The 22,271-nt window shown below is 30.8% G+C and overlaps 5 protein-coding genes across 5 annotated transcripts; 2 read left to right on the top strand and 3 right to left on the bottom strand.

Annotated features, from left to right (window-relative positions):
• Positions 1-128: 128 nt before the first annotated feature.
• On the bottom strand, positions 129-6,361 carry LOC126781432 (MPN domain-containing protein CG4751). The gene is made up of 7 exons (XM_050506414.1): positions 6,082-6,361; positions 5,621-5,737; positions 5,280-5,514; positions 4,612-4,705; positions 4,106-4,275; positions 3,357-3,605; positions 129-3,287 (listed from the first exon to the last, which is right to left on the bottom strand). The coding sequence occupies exons 1-7, from the start codon at positions 6,277-6,279 to the stop codon at positions 1,660-1,662; spliced, it is 2,691 nt and encodes an 896-aa protein (XP_050362371.1). The 5' UTR covers positions 6,280-6,361; the 3' UTR covers positions 129-1,659.
• Positions 6,362-6,718: 357 nt separating this feature from the next.
• LOC126781455 (ras-related protein Rab-14) lies at positions 6,719-9,076 on the top strand. Its single transcript, XM_050506446.1, has 3 exons — positions 6,719-7,104; positions 7,180-7,424; positions 7,712-9,076. The coding sequence occupies exons 1-3, from the start codon at positions 6,925-6,927 to the stop codon at positions 7,908-7,910; spliced, it is 624 nt and encodes a 207-aa protein (XP_050362403.1). The 5' UTR covers positions 6,719-6,924; the 3' UTR covers positions 7,911-9,076.
• A 745-nt stretch (positions 9,077-9,821) lies between these two features.
• LOC126781440 (cysteine desulfurase, mitochondrial) lies at positions 9,822-13,518 on the bottom strand. The gene is made up of 8 exons (XM_050506427.1): positions 13,310-13,518; positions 13,147-13,223; positions 12,824-13,078; positions 12,465-12,630; positions 12,104-12,388; positions 11,858-12,031; positions 10,771-10,903; positions 9,822-10,387 (listed from the first exon to the last, which is right to left on the bottom strand). The coding sequence occupies exons 1-8, from the start codon at positions 13,428-13,430 to the stop codon at positions 10,234-10,236; spliced, it is 1,365 nt and encodes a 454-aa protein (XP_050362384.1). The 5' UTR covers positions 13,431-13,518; the 3' UTR covers positions 9,822-10,233.
• A 3,752-nt stretch (positions 13,519-17,270) lies between these two features.
• LOC126781448 (negative elongation factor E) lies at positions 17,271-19,275 on the bottom strand. The gene is made up of 4 exons (XM_050506438.1): positions 18,877-19,275; positions 18,634-18,787; positions 18,305-18,466; positions 17,271-17,505 (listed from the first exon to the last, which is right to left on the bottom strand). Exons 1-4 carry the CDS (start codon positions 19,142-19,144, stop codon positions 17,301-17,303), a joined length of 789 nt encoding a protein of 262 aa, XP_050362395.1. The 5' UTR covers positions 19,145-19,275; the 3' UTR covers positions 17,271-17,300.
• A 1,422-nt stretch (positions 19,276-20,697) lies between these two features.
• Positions 20,698-22,251, top strand: LOC126781119 (uncharacterized). The gene is made up of 2 exons (XM_050505944.1): positions 20,698-21,088; positions 22,022-22,251. The coding sequence occupies exons 1-2, from the start codon at positions 20,914-20,916 to the stop codon at positions 22,150-22,152; spliced, it is 306 nt and encodes a 101-aa protein (XP_050361901.1). The 5' UTR covers positions 20,698-20,913; the 3' UTR covers positions 22,153-22,251.
• Positions 22,252-22,271: the final 20 nt, after the last annotated feature.

The following is a 22,271-nucleotide window of genomic DNA, read 5'->3' as shown; positions in this document are numbered from 1 at the left end:
GTTGCAATTAAAAATATACGATTGAATTGAAGGGATTCCCCGGATAAATAAATTAATAATATTTCTCATCATTTCCCTTATACAACGGATTGTTCTTGAAAAGATGAAAGATTCAATTCACATCTGCTCTTCTATCGGAGGTTGATAAGGGACAACAGGTTCACACTATATATACAGACTTTAGTAGTGCTTTCGACAAAGTTGATCATCGTCAACTTGTTAACAAACTCTCGCAGTAGGGTATAGGATCCACTTTAACTAATTGGATTAAATCTTATCTGGAGCGGAGATCTAAGGCAGTTGTTGTGAATGGCTTCAAATCTAGAAAATATTCTCCCAATCTGGCGTTCCCCAAGGATCCCATTTGGGACCTCTATTGTTTTTGGCTTTTATAAATGACATCACTAAGGTTATAAAAAATTGTTCATGCTCGTTATTTGCTGATGACTTAAAAATATATAGAACAGTAAAATCAGTTGAAGACATAAAGTTAATAAAGGATGACCTTAACAATATTACTAACTGGTGTAAAGTCAATAGCATGACTCTTAATACTAGCAAGTGCTTCCATATAAAGTATACAACAAAGAAAAAACCGCTCGTCTCCAGTTGTTTTATTGATAATGTGACCCTAAGAGAGTTATCTGAGATAAGAGACTTAGGAAACTATTGAAAAAAAGTTAAATTTCAAGTCACACAAACAATATTGTTGACAAAGCTGCAAAGTTATTGGGATTCATTAAACGCAATTCAAAGGGTTTTTCGTCCAGGACTAAAATCTTTCTATATAACGCTTTCGTAAGAAGCCATCTTGAATTCGCCAGCGTCATCTGGAATGCTTTTTACAGCTTAAATTCTCAACGTGTTAAAGGAATACAACGTGCCTTTACTAGATATTTGTCCTTCCAGCGCTTTCTCACACAGGCAGCCATACAATCGGCGACTAGCTGAATATAAATTAATGTCTCTTCGCAATAGGCGGGATATTCTCGATCAATGTTTTCTGCATAAAATTATTCACAATAAGGTTAAGTGCAGTGACCAACTTCATTGAATATCCTTCACTGTTCCTCGCAAACATCCCCGAAGTTTCATAACTAAAATATTCCATACCCCTATCACGAAAACTCGTCTTGGAAAGCTGGCTCCGATAGTGCGCATATGTGCTCGATATAATGAATTGACAAAAGTTATACATGGCATTGACATCTTTCATGACAGCTTCATTACTTTTAAAAAAAAGCTCATTGATTACTTTTTGTCAGCGAGTCCATCATCAAAATAGTGCGTTAAGATCCTGTTGTTGTTTTATTTAAAAAAAAATTCATTTAATTTATTTTTTATTTTTCTGGATGTTTTTTTTAAAATATTGTGTTAAGCATAGGTCAATAATAATAATTTTTTAATGTATTTTATCTTGACGCGATTGTGAATGTTGTGTGCACTTATAATTGATATACATACCAGAAGTTGATTCTTTCTCTGTGAATGTTATGTATACCACTATTTAATATGTATATTGTTAGTGTTCCTATTAAATAAATAAATAAATAAATACACATATTTCTTACTATAAATGCAGCATAGTAAACTTTGACAACTACACACACATACCAAACAATAAACAACATATTGATACAATATATCATTATTTAGTAATTAGTTTTCATTTTCACTATTTAAACTTTTAGTATTAGAGTAATCTTGACTTTTACTGTAGTCGACAACATCGTCCATTTTACTGAAGTTTCCCATCGCTACTTGTGCTATAGTATCTGCAATACTAGCAGCACTTGAGTATGATAGCGGATTTGATTGTATTTTTTGAATTTCTTCATCTGTAATTTTACGGTTTTGACTAAAATCTGTGACGTAATCCGGAAGTGTCGTTTTTTTAGTCAATTCTAACATTTGATTCAAAAAGGGGTCGCCCCCGATTCGCGGCGAGCCACCTAGCTGGGAGTAGTCTGTCGCCTGAGGTTCTGACAAAATTGATTTAGACGATTCGCCTTTAGATACGCTTAGGTCCGTATGTTTCATAGAGTCTAGAGAACTATCTTTGGCTTTGCCGATGCTTCCAAAGTCTGGAGGTAAATAGTCCTTGCTTCCAGTTTTGATTAAATCGTGCGGACTTTTCATCATCAAATTCTGATCGAGACCCACTTTCGAAGGTATTGGACTACTACTTGACAATGGTTTAAGCAGTGACTCTTGCATCTTGAGCAGAGACGGGGACAAAAACATGTTATTAGCGGCTAGTGTTGACTTCGACATAGGGTCCGGTATTCCCAATATTCCAGCGCTGGAATATTTACTTGCCGATAACAGAGCATTCGCTATGTCCGCGGAGCTCATCATTAAGTTCGAGGCTATATTCGCTGGAATAGGCGCGGCAGATGTTGTACAACTTGTTGATGTACTGGTCGACGTTTTTTCAAAATTTACAATATTACTTGATAGATTCTGTAGCGATGCTGCGTATGAGGGAAGATCGGGAAGCTTAGAAGAAGATAAAGCCGATAAATTAGAGGACATGCCTGGATTAAAACCGGTGAGCATGCTATTTGCAGCCGCTAAACTCTCTAATCCTGTGGTGCCTAGAGGAAGCGACATATTAGGAGATCCTAATCCTAAAGCCATGCTCGTTAACATGTCTAAGCCTGTTGGATATGTTGGTGGAAGAGATGGTGTAGTTGATTTAGATGGTTTCGTAGAAGACGATAATACTGGTATGTTCAATGGTGGTGTATCAAACTTATGCGGGGAGACAGATCCCATTGCCGATGACACATTAATCGGTGGTACACCAGGTGGTCTACTGACCATTTGCTGCAATGTACTAACTGATGGAAAGTTAGAAGATGAAGTCTGATTAGGTTTACAGGCTGGAATAACTTGAGGCACAGCCAACAATGCGTCCAAATCCATTTTATCATCGTTTTCAGAAGGACAGCCTAATTCATCTCTTATGAAATGTAATAACAAACCATCACTTTGTTCTCTTGGAAATTTGGGTGTTAAAGTACACTTTAATTTGTCTAAAAATGTTATGTCTGGTTTATAATTATCCTTAAAATTAACAAACGTATCATCTGTGAATGTAATGTAGTATTTTATACTTTTCTTAATTTGCTCCATAGCATGTGTTGATAAATGACTATCATGAACCATATTATATTGCAGTAATAAAGGCCGTGGGTATTCTGTAGGTCTCTGTTCTGGCGGCGGCATCACCCAGAAGAATGTTAAGGAAGATTCGAGAACCGGACTCTCTGGATTGTAGGGTGCTAAAACCAAATTTAATAATTTATATAAAATATTTTAAAAGTAAAATATTGTAAAAAAAAAGAACTTACAGCAGATAACTCCAATGCAAGGAATGTAGGATATTTCCGATGGCCCCCTCATTTTAATTTGATATTCCAGCTGACTATCACAGTCTCTCAAGCTGGGCATGGCAGGGTTGGTAGGGTGGGAGTGATACCAACCCAAAAGTGTCAGACCTAGTTTTTCAATTTCCATTTGAATTTCTAGTTCCACTAAAACCCTAGGCCTTGTGTCATTTTTACTAATCAAACATGGGAATGTGTGTGTTAACATCAGATCTGTAAATAGATATAATTGCTCTTTTAATTCAGCTACTAATTAAAGACTTTAAACAAATTTTACAAAGTGACTACAATTATAATACATAAAATATAAAATAGCCAGAATACTTCTGGCTATTTTATAATAGAAAAACTTTAATAGGAAAGTTTCAATAAAACAATGAATTATGAGTTTTTCATAAAGAAATAAAATTAATTCACAAATAGATTCATTTGTGTTTCACATCCTTCGCAGTCTTTGGAAAGTAAGCTGGGTAGGTAGTATGTATGTAAGGTATATAGTTATGCTAATGTGTTTTAATAGCTAGTTTATTTTTTAATGTGTATGTAGTAAAAACTATTTAACTTAATTTTATAAATTACAATAATTTAAGAAGCAGCTTTACAGTATTTAAAAAATATCTATGTATTTATGAGTATGTAACTAAGTATTTTATAAAAACACACACATTTACAAATATTCAACTGTAAATTGAAAATAAAATAATAAAACTTACTATGATTGTTTAAGTCCCACGTCCCCGCAAGATATCCATAAACTTCTTCCTTTTTCAAATGACAATGGATATCAAGAACAAGAAGAGCATTAGAACTGACCGAAACTAGAAATGGTTGAACTTTCCCAGCTGATGAAAATGAAACTGCTTCAATTAGCATATTCGCATCACTAGAATAGACGAAAAAATGTTACTCGTCTAAAATGTCATATGACTACAGATGCTGCTGGGTCATATTAACCCATTTACTTGGGGCAGTGTATTATAAAACACTGCAAGAAAAAAAGATTTAACTGACTTTTAAATTGGCCTACCTGCCTGGTGCCAAACTTTGGTGGTTTCTGCTTTTGTGTGAAGGAGCACAATAAATGGGTGGTTTTTGGGATAATTAAGGTGTTTTGCAGAAAAAAAAGTTTTATCCTATTCAGGTTAAAATTGGGTGACTACACTCTGCCAGAAACCAAATAATCTTATCATCTAATTATTAAACATGTTGTAATACATACTGTTGCATCATTCTGTTAGGCACTGTGTTATGTTTCATGACAACTCTCTGTGGTGGGGGCTCAGGAGGACTTTCTATTTCCATTTCTGTCTCTTCTGGAAATATTTAAGAAAAAAATATTTTTAGTGGGTATTCTGGCACCTTCAGTGCCGGCGAGTCCCACATACCCCCCCCACCGCATGTGGGAGAAACGCATAAATGCGTTTTTCCAGCGAAGAAAGAAAAGAAAAAAAAAGCAGTGCAAACAATTGGTGATAGAATAATGCAATGTAAAAAACCTCATGCCAGATGAAATTTCTCATGTACATATATACAAACTTAAGGAATTTTATTCACTTATATTTTTGCACTTATGTTCAAGAGGCATTATTATATAAATAATAAAATGTATAAACAAAATACAATTTTAGAAATTACTTTACTTTACAATATGTTCCTAAGTCTTGAGGAGACCTGCATGTTTTGGATGGAATTTCAAAAACATGTGTATCCATCCACCAATTAGAATTAGAGCAGTGATGTGAAATAAGTTTCTGTAAAACATCTCAAATTATATAGACATAGAGTCTAAAACTATAGACTATGAAAAACACGAGAGTCATTACTATAAATTAACTCTATCACATAAATACATTTTTACCTTATATAAAACTAATATATATGTATTACCATCAGTGTGCATATTCTCTCTTTGTAATTGTTTTTTCCGAAGATATGTTGCTTTAATTGTATCAAGTTTTTTGCCTTTATATTTTACTGAGGCCCAACCACAGCCAGATCTTTTATCGGGGTTAATAATTCTTTTGCAATGTATAGCCCAGGCAGAAGGAGAACAAAAAATTGTTTCTGTTTCATGTGACTTGATTTTACCATCAGGTTGTAAATCACCAACAAATTTTTGCCCCTACAATATTAAACAAGATATATTAGTTAAATAACTGATATAAATCTTTAACATTCTTAGTAATTAGTTAATTTTTGTTAACAATTATATTAATAACAAAAAATACCAGATATTCTATAGTCATTGCTGCAATGCCTGGTTCTAACATTTTATCTTCTAAAAGCATTTGTAGAGTAACACCTCTACCAGGAATAGATTTGTTTCCTGGTTGTGCTTCAGACTCCTGAAAACAAAAAATTATAGCCAACACATCATCAGTGTAATGTTATTGATTATTATAAATTACAAGCTGATTCACTTTATAAAATTCAAAGTCACTACGTTTTAACTACTCAACTGATCATTATAAAGTTTTTCATACACATTATCAGCGGTACAGAAAAGGACATAGGATATTAACACGAATCACAAGCGGGCGAAGCCGTGAGTGGAAGCTAGTCTTAAATAAAACCTAAGCTTTTAGATTGTTACAATTGTCATTTATAGCAATTATTCTCTGAAAGGAATAAACTCGTTTAATTATAGAAAACGAGCGTAAATAAAAAAATCGTTAAAATGAATTCGTACCTCGTCAGAAAACTCTTCTTCTTCTAGTTCCTCTTTTTCTTCAAAAGTGCTTTCTTTTTGAGTTTCATTGGCCTTTTCCTTTTTACTTTCTCCGTTACCAGTGTCTGTTGTTCCACCGGCAGATTCTTGTTGTGGTATATTAAAGACATTATTTCCTGACATTAAAGCTGCGGCTAAGTGCGATGTTTGTAAATCCATGGTTATTTTTACTTAAAAAGGATGATTTTGTAAATATAACAGCTGATAATAATTAATAAACATCATACAGGAAACATATACAACGACCTAACGCCGAAGTTGAACAGTAAGCAAAATGAACTTGGCACATTGACATAGCACAGACTGTATACAATTTGTAATATATTGGACATTATCGTTATATATTATCTAAGTACAGACTATTAATTGACAATTTGTATTGTTATAATTTAATATAAGGGGTAAATTAACATTTTCGCTTGGTGAAGACAATAACTCTCATTGAGGTCAAATTTTCTAAAATTCTTGTTGTGTTTGTGTGGCCCTGTGTATTGGAGCCATAAAGAAGACTACTTTTAGTGCTGGCTACACAGTAGCTAAATTGACAGTTTGTCTAATCTATAAATCTTAATATTCCCATCCTGTTGAAATCGTTTGACATTACCATTTCCAAAATTTTCAAGTCGTATGAATTTTGACTATCCTTTAAAGTTTCAACTAAACATTCCAATAGCCAATATAAATTATCGTTTACTATGAGTTGAATTATTTTTTAGGATTTTGTATTAAGTAGATGGGTGTTTGTTATTTGTTGTAACAAACTATCATTTCTGAAAACCTCATTACAACGAATTTTAATTGACAATGGCTGTTGTTAAAACTCCTGTGCTGAAAGTTATATTATGTGGTGAATATGGAGTCGGAAAAAGTTCGATATTTCGGAGGTTCATAAATAATACATTTTTACCTCATGCTGATAAAAAATCTACATTAGGCCTAGACCACTTTGAGAAGATGTACCGAGTGGGAGACAAAGATGTCAAGGTTATTTGTTAATTTAATTAAATACCGCTAATTTATTTTATTATATTGATTTCTAAACAACATTAAACATTTCAGTTACAACTTTGGGACACTGGTGGAATGGAAAGAATAGCTTCAGTCACATCAAGTTACTATAAATATGCTGAGGCAGCAGTTCTAGTGTTTTCATTAGATAATGCCTCATCATTCCATATCTTAAGTCAGCATCTCTTGGATATTGTAACATATGCTGAAAATGCTAAGATATTTCTATGTGGCAATAAATCTGATTTAGAAGGATCATGTCCACAAGTAACTGATGCTGATATAGAAAATTTCTGGTAAGAAATCCCTTCTATAATAAGTACAGATAATTTTGTATAATTGTTATTATATCTTCTTGAATATTGCCCAATAATTTAATATATTAATATAGAAGAATAAAATTTCACTATAGAAATAATAATATTGCAATTTTTCTGAGTAAAATATTATTGCACAATTCATTCCCTTTTTGAATTAGTAGTAAATGCACTATACAAACTATATTAAAATAATAAGTAATTGCATAATTATTATAGTTTGCAATTTTTAGATAAATATAATTTAAATACATTTTATATTTTAGTGAGCAGTGCCACAATTTAATAAGCAGCACATACAAAACATCATGCAAAACTGGACAAGGTTTAGAAGACATGTTTTTAGATATAGCTCAACAATTAGTTGAATGTAATAGATCTAAAATTGAACTTCAAAGGTTAGATCATAATAGCTTCAAGATAACACGTCCAGAACCGCCAGATGAACCGTCCTGTAGTTGTTAATGAGCAACTTATTTGTATAATTCACTGATTTAAAATGAAGCTTGGCTATATTAGTCATTCTAATATACTCTATTTAAGATAATGTGATTAGTTTGTATGTATTTGTCATTTTGATCAAGTAGGTGTATGCTTAATATTTTTTATGATCAGCAACTTTTACATACTGTAAAGTATATAGTAGTTCATATTTAACTTATTATGCAGTATTTATGTGTAGTATTTTATTATTATTGAACACAAGTAGTAATAACAATTATATAAATAAGATTATCAATTACAAGTTACATACCTGTAACATGCTTAAACTGACATTAAAGATGCATACTAACATGTACTAACTACTTATTTAGTTTAATATAGTTGTCAACTAAGGTCATTGTGCCATTGTCACAGTCTGAACTGGTGATGGAAATTATAGCTACTATAATTTCACTATAATGTATAGTATTTTTCATTATTGCCAGTTAATTTTAAATGTCACTATATTTATTGTATATTGACACTTAGTCTTGATATATATATTTCTACTTGGGCCTGAGCAATTGTGATAAACTGTCTAATGATTCCTGAAACCAATGTTTCATTGCATTAACATTTTTGACACCATGAGTGTGGAACTTGAATTCCATCATATGGGTGCCCCATTGGTCCTTTTTCAGGCCTGCCAGGAGTGCTCCTCCCTCACTCTCTCTTTGTTCAGTTTACTCATCATCAGCTGCATTTTTAAGTTATATTTACATATATACATTTAAATCAGTATTCGCATACAATTTTGCCATCAATGGACATCAAAAGTCCAGATTTAAACAAGTATTATTAAGACATTTAAATATTGAGTATTTAATCATCATATTATGTGGTGTTTTCATTGTACACATACTGGCCCCAATTATGAAGAAAAAAAGCAAAAGCACAAACATGCTTACCCTTATTCATAATTCTGTAATAAAAGATAATTGTTGAAACATTAAATAAACTATAAAATTGTTTTTTACATTCTTCTTTATATTCTGTAAGCTATTTATTTCTTATTTATTTATGTACCTGAATCAAATAACTATATGTTATTATTTTAATAATTTCTTCTAATAAAGAAAATTATTTTTACTTGTGTTATTCATTATGCATAATGGATAAATCTAATCGAAACCTATTGAAAATCTAACCATGACCATGATATATTATCAATTACTTTTTAGATTTATCATGATGGATTTTCAATCATTATAATGTTTTTTTTTTTCATAAAATAACAAATGTTGATATCAAAATATGAAATTATACTTTTTATTTAATAAGTCATTGTATGAGTTGAATGATAGCTTTAATGTTTTTCAAATGTAATATCATAACTATTAGACATGTTTTTGTAATGTACTTGTCTCTTCGAATAAATATTTCATAAATAAATTTTTAAATAAAAAAATAAGATATTGCTTATGTTATGTTTTGTATTTTCGTTTTAAAATACCTAAGCCTTTTTAACAATATAACCTCAGAGATTTCTCTGTTTATACATAAATATTTCTAGTTTATATATGTTACATTTATATCTGGCCTTCAAGCACATTGAATAAAAATCGTGCCATAATTTAATGAATAACAGCTGTTACAGTATAGTTGTTAACAATTTTGATAGTATACTGATATAATCAATACAGTACAATACAATGGCAAGAAGTATACAAATTTACTAGTAATGCGAAAAAATATAACTTTCTATTATTAATCATATAATTTGAATAATTGTGAAGCTTTTATCCAACTATTAAGCAGAAATATACATTTTTATTATATATATATATATATATATATATATATATATATAAAATATATATATATATATATAATATAATAAATATATATATATATATATATATTAACAAAAAAAACAATATATATAGCAAAATATACTCCTCATATTTATGATCAAATAATCCTTTTTTTCTTATGAACTGAATAGAATACATAACCTTACAAACAGAGAATACAGGTTAAAACACTACAGCTTATTGCATTTTTTTTCAAATTGGAACCAAAAATATTTATGAATAAGCTGTCTTGAAATAAAATATTAAACAATTGAAAAATAACAAAACAAAATACAAAAAATATAGTTTGTATAATACTTAGTGCATTATTATAACATTTATATGTCAATTTATAAACTACCATTATTCAAGTCATTATTATAATTAACACAATTATTTAGTGTTATATAATATACCTAAATATTTTAGCCAGATCTTTATATTTCACCTAAAAATTTTGAATTTTATGCGTACTTTTTAGATAATGGAGTGCCTGGTGTGATATAATGAAGCTAGTGCTGAGACCATTGAATTGATTTTATGTCAACGCCTTCTTGTACCATCTCCCAAAGAGGGCTCATTTCTCTGAGTCGTTCTACATGTCTAATTGTCTTTTCAGCTGTATAATCTACTTCATCCATTGTTGTAAATCTTCCCAGTCCAAACCTGTAAATTTGCATATTAATAAATTACAAAATATAATTACATATGTTTGTAGGCTAATTTGTTACGTATTTATATATTAGTAGCTGGTTATTGGTATAAACTATAAATAGTTGAACCACATTGCTGACTACTTGCCAACTACAATTTCTTCCATCTAAATATTTCTAGTACAAGATAAGACCTAAGATTTGTTCAACATATATTTTTTGCCCTCTTTTTTAAGTTGTTACACCACATACTATAAAAATAATATCAAGTGAATTATTCTCTATTCAAGTATGCTCTTAACCCATTTGAATCATGTTACACAGTACATTGCCTCAGAATGAAGATTATACTGAGATGAAACAACAATAAACTTGTTACTATGTCAAAATAAATACCTTATAGAACTGTGAGCCAAATCTTCATCTGTTCCAATAGCTCTTAATACATATGAGGGTTCAAGAGATGCTGAAGTGCATGCTGACCCACTTGATAAAGCCACATCTTTTAATGCCATTAATAATGATTCACCTGAAGTAAAATTTCAATACCACGTCAAACTTTTATAAAATTATTATTGGTATATCTATTTGAGATTGACAGACTTAGACATAATTTGACCAATCAACATGTAATTTGGCACATATATTATGCATTTTATAGTATCCACTTTGTTCTAATGGCCTCCACTTTGGTAAAGTGCCTCTAGATGGCCCTGTTGCTTGTAACTTCTATCCCATTCAACCAATCGCCATTACAATTGGTATACTTTTAAGCATGGAAAAACATTGAGGCCAAAGTTGTATTAAATAAAATTTAACTCGAGTATTTTCAGACTCGAGTCTGAAAATACAGCAAACAGACAATAAAAAAATAAATAAAGTGGAATTGCAAAACATGCCATGCATCCCCTTTCAATACTGGGCAAATGTCTATTCTCTATTCTTACAAAAAAAAATGTTTAAGGTTTATTCCAACACTGCTCAAGTACTAGTTGTAGGACTTTGTGCAAGCTTGTCTGGGTTGGTACCACCCACTATCAGTTATTCTAGCGCAAAACAGCAGTACTTGGTATTATTATGTTCCGGTTTGAAGGGTAAGTGAGCCAGTGTAATTACAGACACAAGGGACATAACATCTTAGTTCCCAAGGTTGGTGCCGATTGGCAATGTAAGCAATGGTTAAAATTTCTTACAATGCCTATGTCTATGGGCGTTGGTGACCACTTACTATCAGGCGGCCCATAGGCTTGTTTGCCTACCTACACTATAAGTGGATGCGCATGTAGCAGAATTTCATCTGACACATGCAGGTTACCTCACAATGTTATTCTTTATCGTTAAGCATGAAATAAAAACTTTCTCCTCAAAAAAAAAGGAGAGGAGGCCTTTAGCCCAGCAGTGGAACATTCACAGGCGGTAATGGTACAGAAATTATAAACTATAGTATAGTCATATGTATTTGCAATAAATCCATTTTAAATACCTTCAACATATGCAAATGATAAATTAAGACATCCTGGATATGAATACTTAGGATCTCCGTTTCTTATCACATGTGTCAATTTAGAATTAATTTTATCTAAAAATCTATCTGCTAACTTCTGCATCCATGCATGGTCATAGGCCATATCATGTTTTGCCAGTTCACATGCTGCACCTTTAATAAAAACAGAAGTATTATTAATAAAAAGATAATGAAAACAGTTTAAGATTTAATGATATAAAGTACCTAATCCTACAACCAAAGGTGTAGGGACTGTTCCACTTCGCATTCCTCGCTCTTGACCTCCACCACTTTGAATTGGTTCCACACGAACTCTTGGTCGACGTCGGATATACAAAGCTCCAACACCTTTAGGTCCATAGATTTTATGACCAGATATGGACATGAGATCAATATTCATACTATTTACATCCATAGGTACTTTGCCAATTGCTTGAGCTGCATCAGTATGGAAAAAAACTTTTTTCTTCTTACATATTGCACCTATCTCAGCAATAGGTTGCATGACCCCTAAAGTAAAAAGTATACTAGTAAATAAAAATCTTCTCAAATAAGATAATGTTTGATTAAAGTTGTAACTGCTTACCAATTTCATTATTAACAGTCATTATTGAAACTAAGCTTGTTTCAGGTGTCAGTGCTTCTTCAAGGTCACTTAAGTTTATTATACCATTAGGGCCCACTGGCAAATAAGTTATTTTGAACCCTTCTCCTTCCAATGCTCGACAAGAATCCAGTACACATTTATGTTCCTAAATAAATTATTATGTAAAATAATAAAAACAGTTTGTAAATATAACATTTTTAATTTTCATAAGTGACATTGCACAATATTATTGGTATAATATTTCATTAATAGGATAAATATATATGGTTGTAATAATTTCATATCACTAAAAGTAATAATCACTTTGTCTTTTAAAAGCTAATTAGGATTAAACTTACGATTTGTGTTGTTACAATATGTTTTTTTCTTGATGCATAGAAGTGAGCTACTCCCTTAACAGATATGTTATTAGATTCAGTTGCTCCAGAAGTGAAAACTATTTCTTTGGGATCAGCCCCGATGAGATTAGCTACTTGTTCTCTAGCATTTTCTACTCCTGTCTCACTCTCCCATCCATAAGCGTGTGTACGAGAATGTGGATTACCATGATAATTTACCAAGAATGGCAGCATTGCGTCGAGTACCCTGGGGTCCTTAAATTGATAAAATAACTATAAATAAGCTCTAATAGCGACTAAGTAATCCTATAAATTGTACTTACAACAGGGGTTGTTGCTTGTGCATCGAAATAGAGAGGACGTCCATTCTCCTCGTGTTTAAGAGCAAATCTCTCATTAGCTAAACAAACATTTGGTATATATTTCATTAATCTTTATTAATAATATAAAAAACATATGGAAATTTTATATATAATTTATGTTTACCGGAATCTGACGAGAAATGTTTGTCTTGTACAACCATAAAAACTGCATTTACTTTTTGGGGACATCTTTGTAATAAGTTTTTAGAAACAATTGGCGAAATATTTTTTATAACCCGAAACATCTTTAATTCCTTTTTTCTTGTTCAGTTTTTTTTTATATTTTGCAATAACTTATCGTAACTACGACATTGGCAGTCACATATAAGAATGACATTGTCATTTGTCAATTGTCACTTTGATTATTGATAAGTAGTGAAGTGAACAAAATTATATAATTTTTCAAGGGTACCTAAAATTTTAATTTAAGAAATCAGAATTTCATCGGTATAAGCTCTAATATTGACACTCATCAATATCACAGTGTCGTACAACAACTACAAAAAAATATATATTTCTCACTATGATATTAAAACCTATTTAAAATTAATTTCTCAATAAAACTTTTTCATGTCCGTTTCTTATTATAGGTAAAAAATAATCTAACAAAATTATTTTTACAATACTATATTAATAATTATTTCCAATAATCTAACAAAATTATTGTCATACAATTTAATGGTTGGATAATAAACACCTTCGTCCGTCCGTCTTCTTATTTTATAATTTTTTATTTTTTTTTTATTATATTTGGGACACTACAGGAAAATATAATTATATATATATATATATATATATATTATACAAATTTATTATATAACAAAAACAAAAAAATTCACGATCATGCACCACTAACTATAAATGGAATAAGCAAGGAGAAGTATCTTGGACTCACACTACACAGCAAACTTCAGTGGAAGCCGCACATAGAAAGCTTACGATCCAAAATAAACAGTCTCACTGGTGCTTTACGAAATATATCGAATTGCCTTCCTTTAAAAGTACGCTATACCATATACAACTCTCTGGTAAAACCTCATATTGACTATTTTATTGAGATATGGGGATCAGCTGCAAAAACCCACCTCGATAGTTTACAAAGAACACAAAATAAATTAATTAAAGCTCTTTTTAGATACAAACATCTAACACCAACCCATAAAATTTACGATGACACTAAATTATTTAATATTACACAAATTTACAAATACAATACAGCTATGTTGATAAGAAAAATTTTAAACAATAACATTCACACACAAATTAAATTAACAAAAAACATACAGATACAAACACGAAGCTCACGACGGGCACATAACATTCAAGTATATAAACCTAAAACTAATTACGGAAAAAAATGTATTTTGTACCAAGGAGAACGAATTTAAACGCAAAAACAATATATATTTATAAAAAATTACTTAAAGATCACATTTTCAAAGGTAATGCTAGTAAATAATCAAATTTCAAAAATAATGTTTTTAAAAAAAAAAAATTCTAACAACATGTAAACCGGCCTTTATGCTATTCTCAATAACAAGACAATTATTGAAATGTACCTACATATTCACAAATGCTTTTGTTAATCAAGTTTTTTGTAATACCGTCTATTTATTTGCGCACTCTGTATATTAATTGTAACTAATTTGTTAAGTTTATTTATTTCTCCTCGTAGTGATTGTAATCTTGAGAAATAAAGTGATTTTAAACCGTAAACCGTAATAAAATTTAATAATATATATATATATTTATATACTTAATAAAATTTAATAAAAACTTATAACAATAAGTTGACAAATGCACACAAACTCTTTTTTTAAATGTATTGAGCGTACAAGAAAACATGTCCAAGTCAATAAACTTCCTATTGTAGCTCTTACAAGAGCGATATATAAATTCATTTTGAGCATAATTGGTTCGAGTGGAGGGTAAATGGAATAAAGCACTATTGCGTGTGTTCACTTTTTTACATCTAAAGTGAATTTTGCTTAAAAGATATGGACTATCATTCAAGTTAAGAATTATTTTAAATAAAAAACTTTGATCTCGCATTATACGACGATCCAGTAAGGAAATCATTTTAGGTGGATTACGATTCAGAGTGAAACATTTAGAATTAAGATATTTAACAAATTTATGTTAAATTTTTTCTATTGTATCAATGTAAGTTTTATATTGTGGATTCCAGACTACAGAACCATATTCCAGCAATGAACGGACAAAGCAATTATATAAAAGGACAAAGGTTGCGTTAATTTTAAAATCTTTACTAACCCTGAGTATAAAGCCAAGCATTCGAAATGCCTTGGCAACTATATAATCTATATGGAATTTAAATGTTAATTTACTGTCTAGGTATATCCCCAAGTCTCTCACCTCAGTTACTCGGGTAATATTGTCATTATTCAGTTTATAATTAAAAGTTATTGGATTTGACTTACGTGTAAAAGAAATAATGCAACATTTCTTAACATTTAAGTTCAGTAAGTTTTCGTTACAATAGTTACACAACTTATATAGATCATTTTGCAAAAGGCTGCAATCCGAAGGATTAGCAATAACTTTAAAGATTTTCATATCATCGGAATACAACAGTATAGATGTATGATCAAAAATTTTATGAATATCATTATAAAAAATATTAAATAATAACGGACCGAGGTAAGAGCCCTGAGGTACACCGGAAAAAACTTCTTTGATGCCACGGCGGCAAGTCTCAAGAGAGATTAGCCAACTGCGCAGGACATATTATAGTGCACAAGTGTGTGCGCAAACACAGGTTCACTCTCTATTTCCTTACTCTCATAAACCGATGAGACGGCAATACGATACGACCAGAAAGAGTACGCAGAACCAACGGTTTCACGTGTTTTCCGAGGCTCGGGAGTGTACACACTTCCAGACTCCAGACTGCTACTGAGACATAAAGAAAAACTTAATAAATTTTGATTGACCCGACTTGGGATTTGAACCCTAGACCTCGGGTTCTGTAGCCATCTAGCCACTAAAACAATGAGGCAATAAATGAAATAAAAAAACTATATCATACATAATATTATTTGTTTACTTAGGCATTTATTTGAATTGATAACAATAAAAAGGGTAGCCAATATTAATTAGAATGTGAGTTGCCAATAATTTTTAAGTATCCAAAACTCAATAAGTGTTGATGTATATGTGTTACTAGGAACTTTATAATAATTATGTTTCGCAAATATATGCGAAATAATACTGGATTGTCTGTACAAATATAAAGCGAAATAGATTACATAAAAATAGATTTGTTGCTAACTTTTAACCTTTGCGCTAATAATACAATTAGTACCCTAAGTTAATTAAATATCTTTCTAATAGTCACTTTGTTAGATACAGACAGAATTTGTTAATGATTCTAGATAAATAGTACAAAAATGTACGACAAAGTCATATGTCAGAAAAGTGTTTCATATTATGTTTTTCCTCAATTTATATTCTTTAAATATATGACCATTGTAAGACTGCCAACAGGATGTTCCACAAGGTATAATTTTAGATAGTTTTCTATATTTAATATACAAATGGTTTCCTTTGGTATGTAAATAGGTATATCTGGTACTTATTTAAAATGTTCTGTTATTTACTTATAATATATAATGGCTTATCAGAGTAGATAGTAGACTAATAATGACGATGTAAACAATGTAATATCACTCATAAGTTTCTTTTATCAATTGCTTTTCTCCAATGAGAGTTTCTTCCAAGAGCACAGACAGGGCGCTTCCGGTACTTCAAAATAACTACATCAAATTCTGTACTATATTTACTAATTAGGTACTATATTTTTTTGTCTTGAGTAATTTAATAGGAATTAAAATTTAGTTTATTTAGCTGTGATATTTTTGTTTCGGAATTTGGCAAGGGGCACCATTATTATTTAATTGGCTAGGGCCAGCTGTGTCTACCTATATTAATTACATTGATTTGGATCCTATTGATTTTTACTTAAGTAATTATTTATTGTAGGAGTACCAGTCAAGTAAAATGGAGGATTTGTTTGTATTTATTGATAATTTTAATGGGTACAAAACTTTTTACAAACAAAATAATTTGAGTGAAGAACAATTTTTGTTCAGTCTTTATTCAAAAATGTCATCATAAGTAACAAGAGACCGCTTTGAATCTTTCGGTGGAGGAGCATTTCTTGGGGTTGATGCTGGCGTCCAGGATCCAGCAGGTTGTGGTAGTCTTCTAACAAATGTAATACGCCATCCTTCCTCACATCCATCAAGAGCCGCATGTGCATGAGTTGCTATTTCCACAGTTTCAAAAGATAGAAATACTCTGAAAATATTTATTTAAAATGATAATATTATTTCAATTTTGAAGTAAAAATATTTAACTTATATAATGATTGAAGATCTGGGATGAAATCCTGGTAAACAGCATTGTGATGTCATGCATTTAACACAGTTATGGAAGATATGAAAAACATGTCTTTCACATGAAATTCTGTCACATGTATACCTACAACCTGCACTGAAGCAATGTGGTAAAATAAAATCCAAGTATTCTCTGTAAGGGTAGAAAATTTTTTAACCCATGGGACCGCAATGCTGTTAGATTTGTAATTTTCACTTAATAGCAATACTTGAAATACTTGAACATATGTGGCTGTCTGAAGTCATTGTTTATCAAATATAATTATGACTAAGTTAACATAAACAAATGGAATACTTTTTGTTCATTAGTCTGTAAAAAAGTTGAGATTTGTTTTATTGTATGAAAGAAACCTGTAATCAGTAACAGCCTGTTAATGTCCCACTGCTGGGCTAAGGCCTCCTCTCCCTTTTGAGGAGAAGGTTTGGAGCTTATTCCACCACGCTGCTCCAATGCGGGTTGGTAGAATACACATGTGGCAGAATTTCAATGAAAATAGACACATGCAGGTTTCCTCGCGATGTTTTCCTTCCCGTTAAGCGCGAGATGGATTATAAGCACAAATTAAGCACATGAAAATTCAGTGGTGCTTGCCCGGGTTTGAAACCGCGATCATCGGTTAAGATTCACGCATTCTTACCACTAGGCCATCTTGGCTTAATCAATTACTTATCAAATCAAGCACTTGACATACATTACTTACTTTTCTTCCTCCGGTTCCTGTGTGTATGTAAATGGTTCAAATGATGCTAGACGACGCCTAATTACCTCTTCAGTTATTTGAGGGCCTAAGATTTGCAAATAAACGCTTTTTCCACCTGGTGTTGCTGCATCGGCTGGCTGATTACGGGTACCTTTATCTTCTCTAAAATAATGTACCCAAACGAAAATTGTCAAATCACACTCAATAACATTTTTTTTTATAAAAGATTGTGTACATGAATTTTAAACAGCAACTAATATAAGAAGATAATATCCAATTTAATTAAATTTTTATTTTAATAATAAAGGCTTTTAACTTTTACAACTTACTTTTCCCGAGCAGTTACAAAAGAATCATATAAGTATTTGACTCTGGGTGCAGCTTTCTCATCAGGCGGTGGTGGCTCTTGAGATGCACTAAATGGTTGATATGAAGCTATACCTCCTGTTGTTCCAGTTGAACCACTGAGTTTGCGTTCCCTGCCTAAGTAAAGAAAAGTATGTTTTTATTAGTTATATTGTAGTCATTAAGTTACAAGTCAGTAAAAATTCATAGATTTAATGACAAATAACCAGCTCTTGGTCGTTTAAATGTAGCATTTTGTGGTTGCGTCGGAGGACTTTTAATAGCTTGAATGGCTCCGCTTTTAATAAGTTTTCGTGCTATTTCTCGAGCATCTCGTGCTTCAGTCGGGCGTTTGGGTAAGACAGGTTTTTCTGGCTCTTGCTTAGGGGCCTTTAAGGCTTGGAGAGCCTTCTTCTTTTTCTTTAATTTCTGATATTTCGCTTGAAGCATTAATTCTTCTTCGGTTAAATTTGATGGAAAATGAAGATAAACCATTGTAACTAATTCTGAAAAATGCAACCAGAAGTTCTCCTTGGAAAAAAGTTTAAATATTGATTAAAACTGAAAATTCCTCGTAGGTAACTGAATAAAGACCAATGTTAGATTTCAATGTACGTAATGTCAATGTCAAACAGACAGCAACAACACAAACACAACAAACAAGTATGACTTTTAACGTAGACAGAGAAACTAATTCTCTGTCTACGCTTTAATGTATTTAATTGTCAAACAGAATTCTAAACACGTACAATAATTATTCTTTCCTTAATGCTCCCAACCGCAAATTACTTAATTTTGTATAATCAGGGGCTAAAATTGGTCTCATAGGTAAGCCTCCTGGATTCTCGGGCACCTGGGCTCCTGGCTATTATTTATAGCCACCTCTTTATGGGACAGGTATAAATCGACTCGATAAAAATAGTTTTTCAATAGTGAAGACGGTATTAAGCTATTTTTTTTTCTCAGAGAACTAATAATGGAGAATATTTATGAAAAAAATGTTTATGTCAAATTATATTATACATTTTACTTTATAGGTGAAGGAATTTGAACACATAGGTATGTAACTATTTTTAAGCCATACTACGCTTTTTCTAAGATCTACTCATCTTATGATATTATACATATGTAATAATAATATATCATTTTAAATTAAAAAATATATAATTAACGATTGTTTCTAGGTAGATAAGTTTCCAAAAATAACATTCCTAATACTGCAAACAGTAACTTATTTTTAAAAGATATGTAGTAAAAAAATACTTAAAGCACTACTCTAACATTGTTATCATCGTTGTCACAAGGTTCGAAATAAATAATATGTACATTAGAATTGGTTTCCACAATAAATATGATTGGTGACATATTTTCTGCTTATATACACTTTCTCCCACTGGTACTAATTACCTAAAAAACTAAAAATAACAAACAGGTGAATTTCTTAAATCATTTTCTATTGGAATCTTTAATATTATAAATAACATGGCATTACATTAAATTTTAAGTCCATATTTTAACTTACAGATTTAGCTTTCTTCATTTTTAGTAGGTATGAGTGCCTTAAGAAACTTGGCGCAAATACTGCTTTCTGATTATCACGTTGTAAAATATTATATATGTCAATGGGCGTAAAAATATACCCTACGAAATTTTCTTTTTATATAGTTATATTAATTATAATAGTTTATTGTAAGAGTAAGAATTTATAGAAAAATGTATCTTTCTAAATGTATAAATGGTTATTACGTATCTAGGAATCGAGAAAATTTTCTTTCACATTTCTGCGATTTGTATTGAGGCCTTATCGAAATAATCATAGAGTAACATAATCATAAATAAAATAAGCACAGAGAACCTTTGGCTAAACAAGCGTGTTTGAAAAATATATATTCCTTCCTATTTTCTATATAACCTTAGATCAGTTTCAGTAAATCGTATGTTTATTATTTGCTTAAACATATTCAATTAAAAAAAACAAATGTGAACTGTTTTTTTTTTATTTTTCTTAACTACCTACTTAAAAGCTATAAGTACATAAATAATCAATTATTGTTAAGAGTATAAACAGTTTTTCTCGGTAACTCTGTCATAGCAGTGATTAGCAAAATAGCGTCATAAGTAATTAAAGCAAGTGACTCATTGTTATGCATGTGGGTATATTAAGGAAAGCAGTTATATTGACCTTACAGAAACGCAATCTCATTTCGTATTAGTTACACGTATTAAGTGTTCTTTGATTTTGTGTGCACTGAGATAGTTTTACAATGGGTTTTAAGGGAATTCATTTTATCCTAATTGGCCTTTCTATTTATTTAATACAACATACTGATGCGTATCCAAGAGACAGCAGTGTGGCGAAAACGGAAACATTGTCGGAATTACCCGAAACAATGTCGTCTGCAGTGAAAGGCAGCCCGTTACAAGTTCTTAGTGATTCAGGTAAGCATTAAATGTATTATTTATTTTATGTTCTGTTATCTTTAACTAAAACTAATTTCAATTAACTGGGTTTTATTTACTATGTACTCATTTTCAAGTCGGTAGGCGGTAAGTCGATCTGCATATTTATTCAAATATAAATGTATTTTTAATACAAGTTTAAAAATAATTAAACTTGAAGGCTTAAATCGTGAGAATACGAAATGTTTATATATATACTATGTACCTGCGGTGTGACACTTTTCCCAATTTTTGTACACCGTCCAATTATTGTGTATATTTTTAATACAACTTCTTTTAAAGTCCCATGACAATATTTACATATTAAGTGCGAAGATGAAATAATCATACTCGATTCAATTATTTTATCGTTCATTAGAAATTAAATCTGAGTTTAATTTTGATAGTTATTTGGCAAAGTATTTATTTTTCTTGTTTTGTACAATTTTATTAAAAATGACAATGATGATTGGCATGTTATTATACCATATTGCGCATTTAACTGTAGGTATATTTATTTGTAAAATAATTTTATGAAGTTAATTTCGTTGTTAATTAACGGTTTATTGTAAGAACAATGAAACCATTATTACAGTTCGTTTTTATAGCTTAATAGGAAAGGAAAACATCATGGGAAAACTTGTACAATCAAAATATCTGAGACATGTTTATTGTTTCATCACCAAACCACATAGTTCAAAGTGCATTGATGACTTGACTGTACGGTACACTTAAAAGTGTAATTATTTCGATCTGTAATTTATTGGCCCTACGGTATTTATCTATTTAAGTATCTAGATGAATAATATGAACGAATTAAGATTTGCTTTTTGTATTTAAAATATCTAATTTGACATGTAGGTATAATGCAATATTTTCGAATGAATGAAAATTTTTTAGTTGAATTTATTTTTTTTATTTTCTATTTCTCAGATGTCATGATACCAGGCCGAGTGAAATGTCCCTACGAAGAAGCGACCGAATATGCTAGCTGTCAAGAACATTGCCTACCAAAGGGCTATTCATATGGCATTTGTGTCAGTGGAACTTGTAGTTGCATTTAGATAATTCTCATCACATTTATAAAAATTAACAATTAAATAAAACACAGTTTCGTAAAATGTTGTATTCATTTATTAGATAATATATTTTCACTATAACTATTTATCGTTTTTGTTTAAAG

Source organism: Nymphalis io, chromosome 3 (genome assembly GCF_905147045.1).
Source record: "Nymphalis io chromosome 3, ilAglIoxx1.1, whole genome shotgun sequence".
In the NCBI taxonomy this organism is placed as follows: domain Eukaryota; kingdom Metazoa; phylum Arthropoda; class Insecta; order Lepidoptera; family Nymphalidae; genus Nymphalis; species Nymphalis io.
The sequence above is the reverse complement of the archived record's forward strand: the minus strand, read 5'-3'. Positions and strand labels throughout refer to the sequence as shown.

Excerpts from the sequence above, each read along its gene's own strand:
- LOC126781440 (XM_050506427.1), bottom strand. The coding sequence starts at position 13,430 with ATGTTTCGGGTTATAAAAAATATTTCGCCAATTGTTTCTAAAAACTTA. Across the intron at positions 13,224-13,309 it reads ACATTTCTCGTCAGATTCCG|CTAATGAGAGATTTGCTCTT; the intron begins GTAAACATAAAT and ends ATGTTTGTTTAG. Across the intron at positions 12,032-12,103 it reads ACCTTTGGTTGTAGGATTAG|GTGCAGCATGTGAACTGGCA; the intron begins GTACTTTATATC and ends TTTTTATTAAAG.
- LOC126781119 (XM_050505944.1), top strand. The coding sequence starts at position 20,914 with ATGGGTTTTAAGGGAATTCATTTTATCCTAATTGGCCTTTCTATTTAT. Across the intron at positions 21,089-22,021 it reads ACAAGTTCTTAGTGATTCAG|ATGTCATGATACCAGGCCGA; the intron begins GTAAGCATTAAA and ends TCTATTTCTCAG.
- LOC126781455 (XM_050506446.1), top strand. The coding sequence starts at position 6,925 with ATGGCTGTTGTTAAAACTCCTGTGCTGAAAGTTATATTATGTGGTGAA. Across the intron at positions 7,105-7,179 it reads TGGGAGACAAAGATGTCAAG|TTACAACTTTGGGACACTGG; the intron begins GTTATTTGTTAA and ends TAAACATTTCAG. Across the intron at positions 7,425-7,711 it reads GCTGATATAGAAAATTTCTG|TGAGCAGTGCCACAATTTAA; the intron begins GTAAGAAATCCC and ends TTTATATTTTAG.
- LOC126781448 (XM_050506438.1), bottom strand. The coding sequence starts at position 19,144 with ATGGTTTATCTTCATTTTCCATCAAATTTAACCGAAGAAGAATTAATG. Across the intron at positions 18,788-18,876 it reads ATTTAAACGACCAAGAGCTG|GCAGGGAACGCAAACTCAGT; the intron begins GTTATTTGTCAT and ends TTCTTTACTTAG. Across the intron at positions 18,467-18,633 it reads TTTGTAACTGCTCGGGAAAA|AGAAGATAAAGGTACCCGTA; the intron begins GTAAGTTGTAAA and ends ACATTATTTTAG.
- LOC126781432 (XM_050506414.1), bottom strand. The coding sequence starts at position 6,279 with ATGGATTTACAAACATCGCACTTAGCCGCAGCTTTAATGTCAGGAAAT. Across the intron at positions 5,515-5,620 it reads CAATGACTATAGAATATCTG|GGGCAAAAATTTGTTGGTGA; the intron begins GTATTTTTTGTT and ends TTAATATTGTAG. Across the intron at positions 3,606-4,105 it reads GTGGGACTTAAACAATCATA|ATCTGATGTTAACACACACA; the intron begins GTAAGTTTTATT and ends ATCTATTTACAG.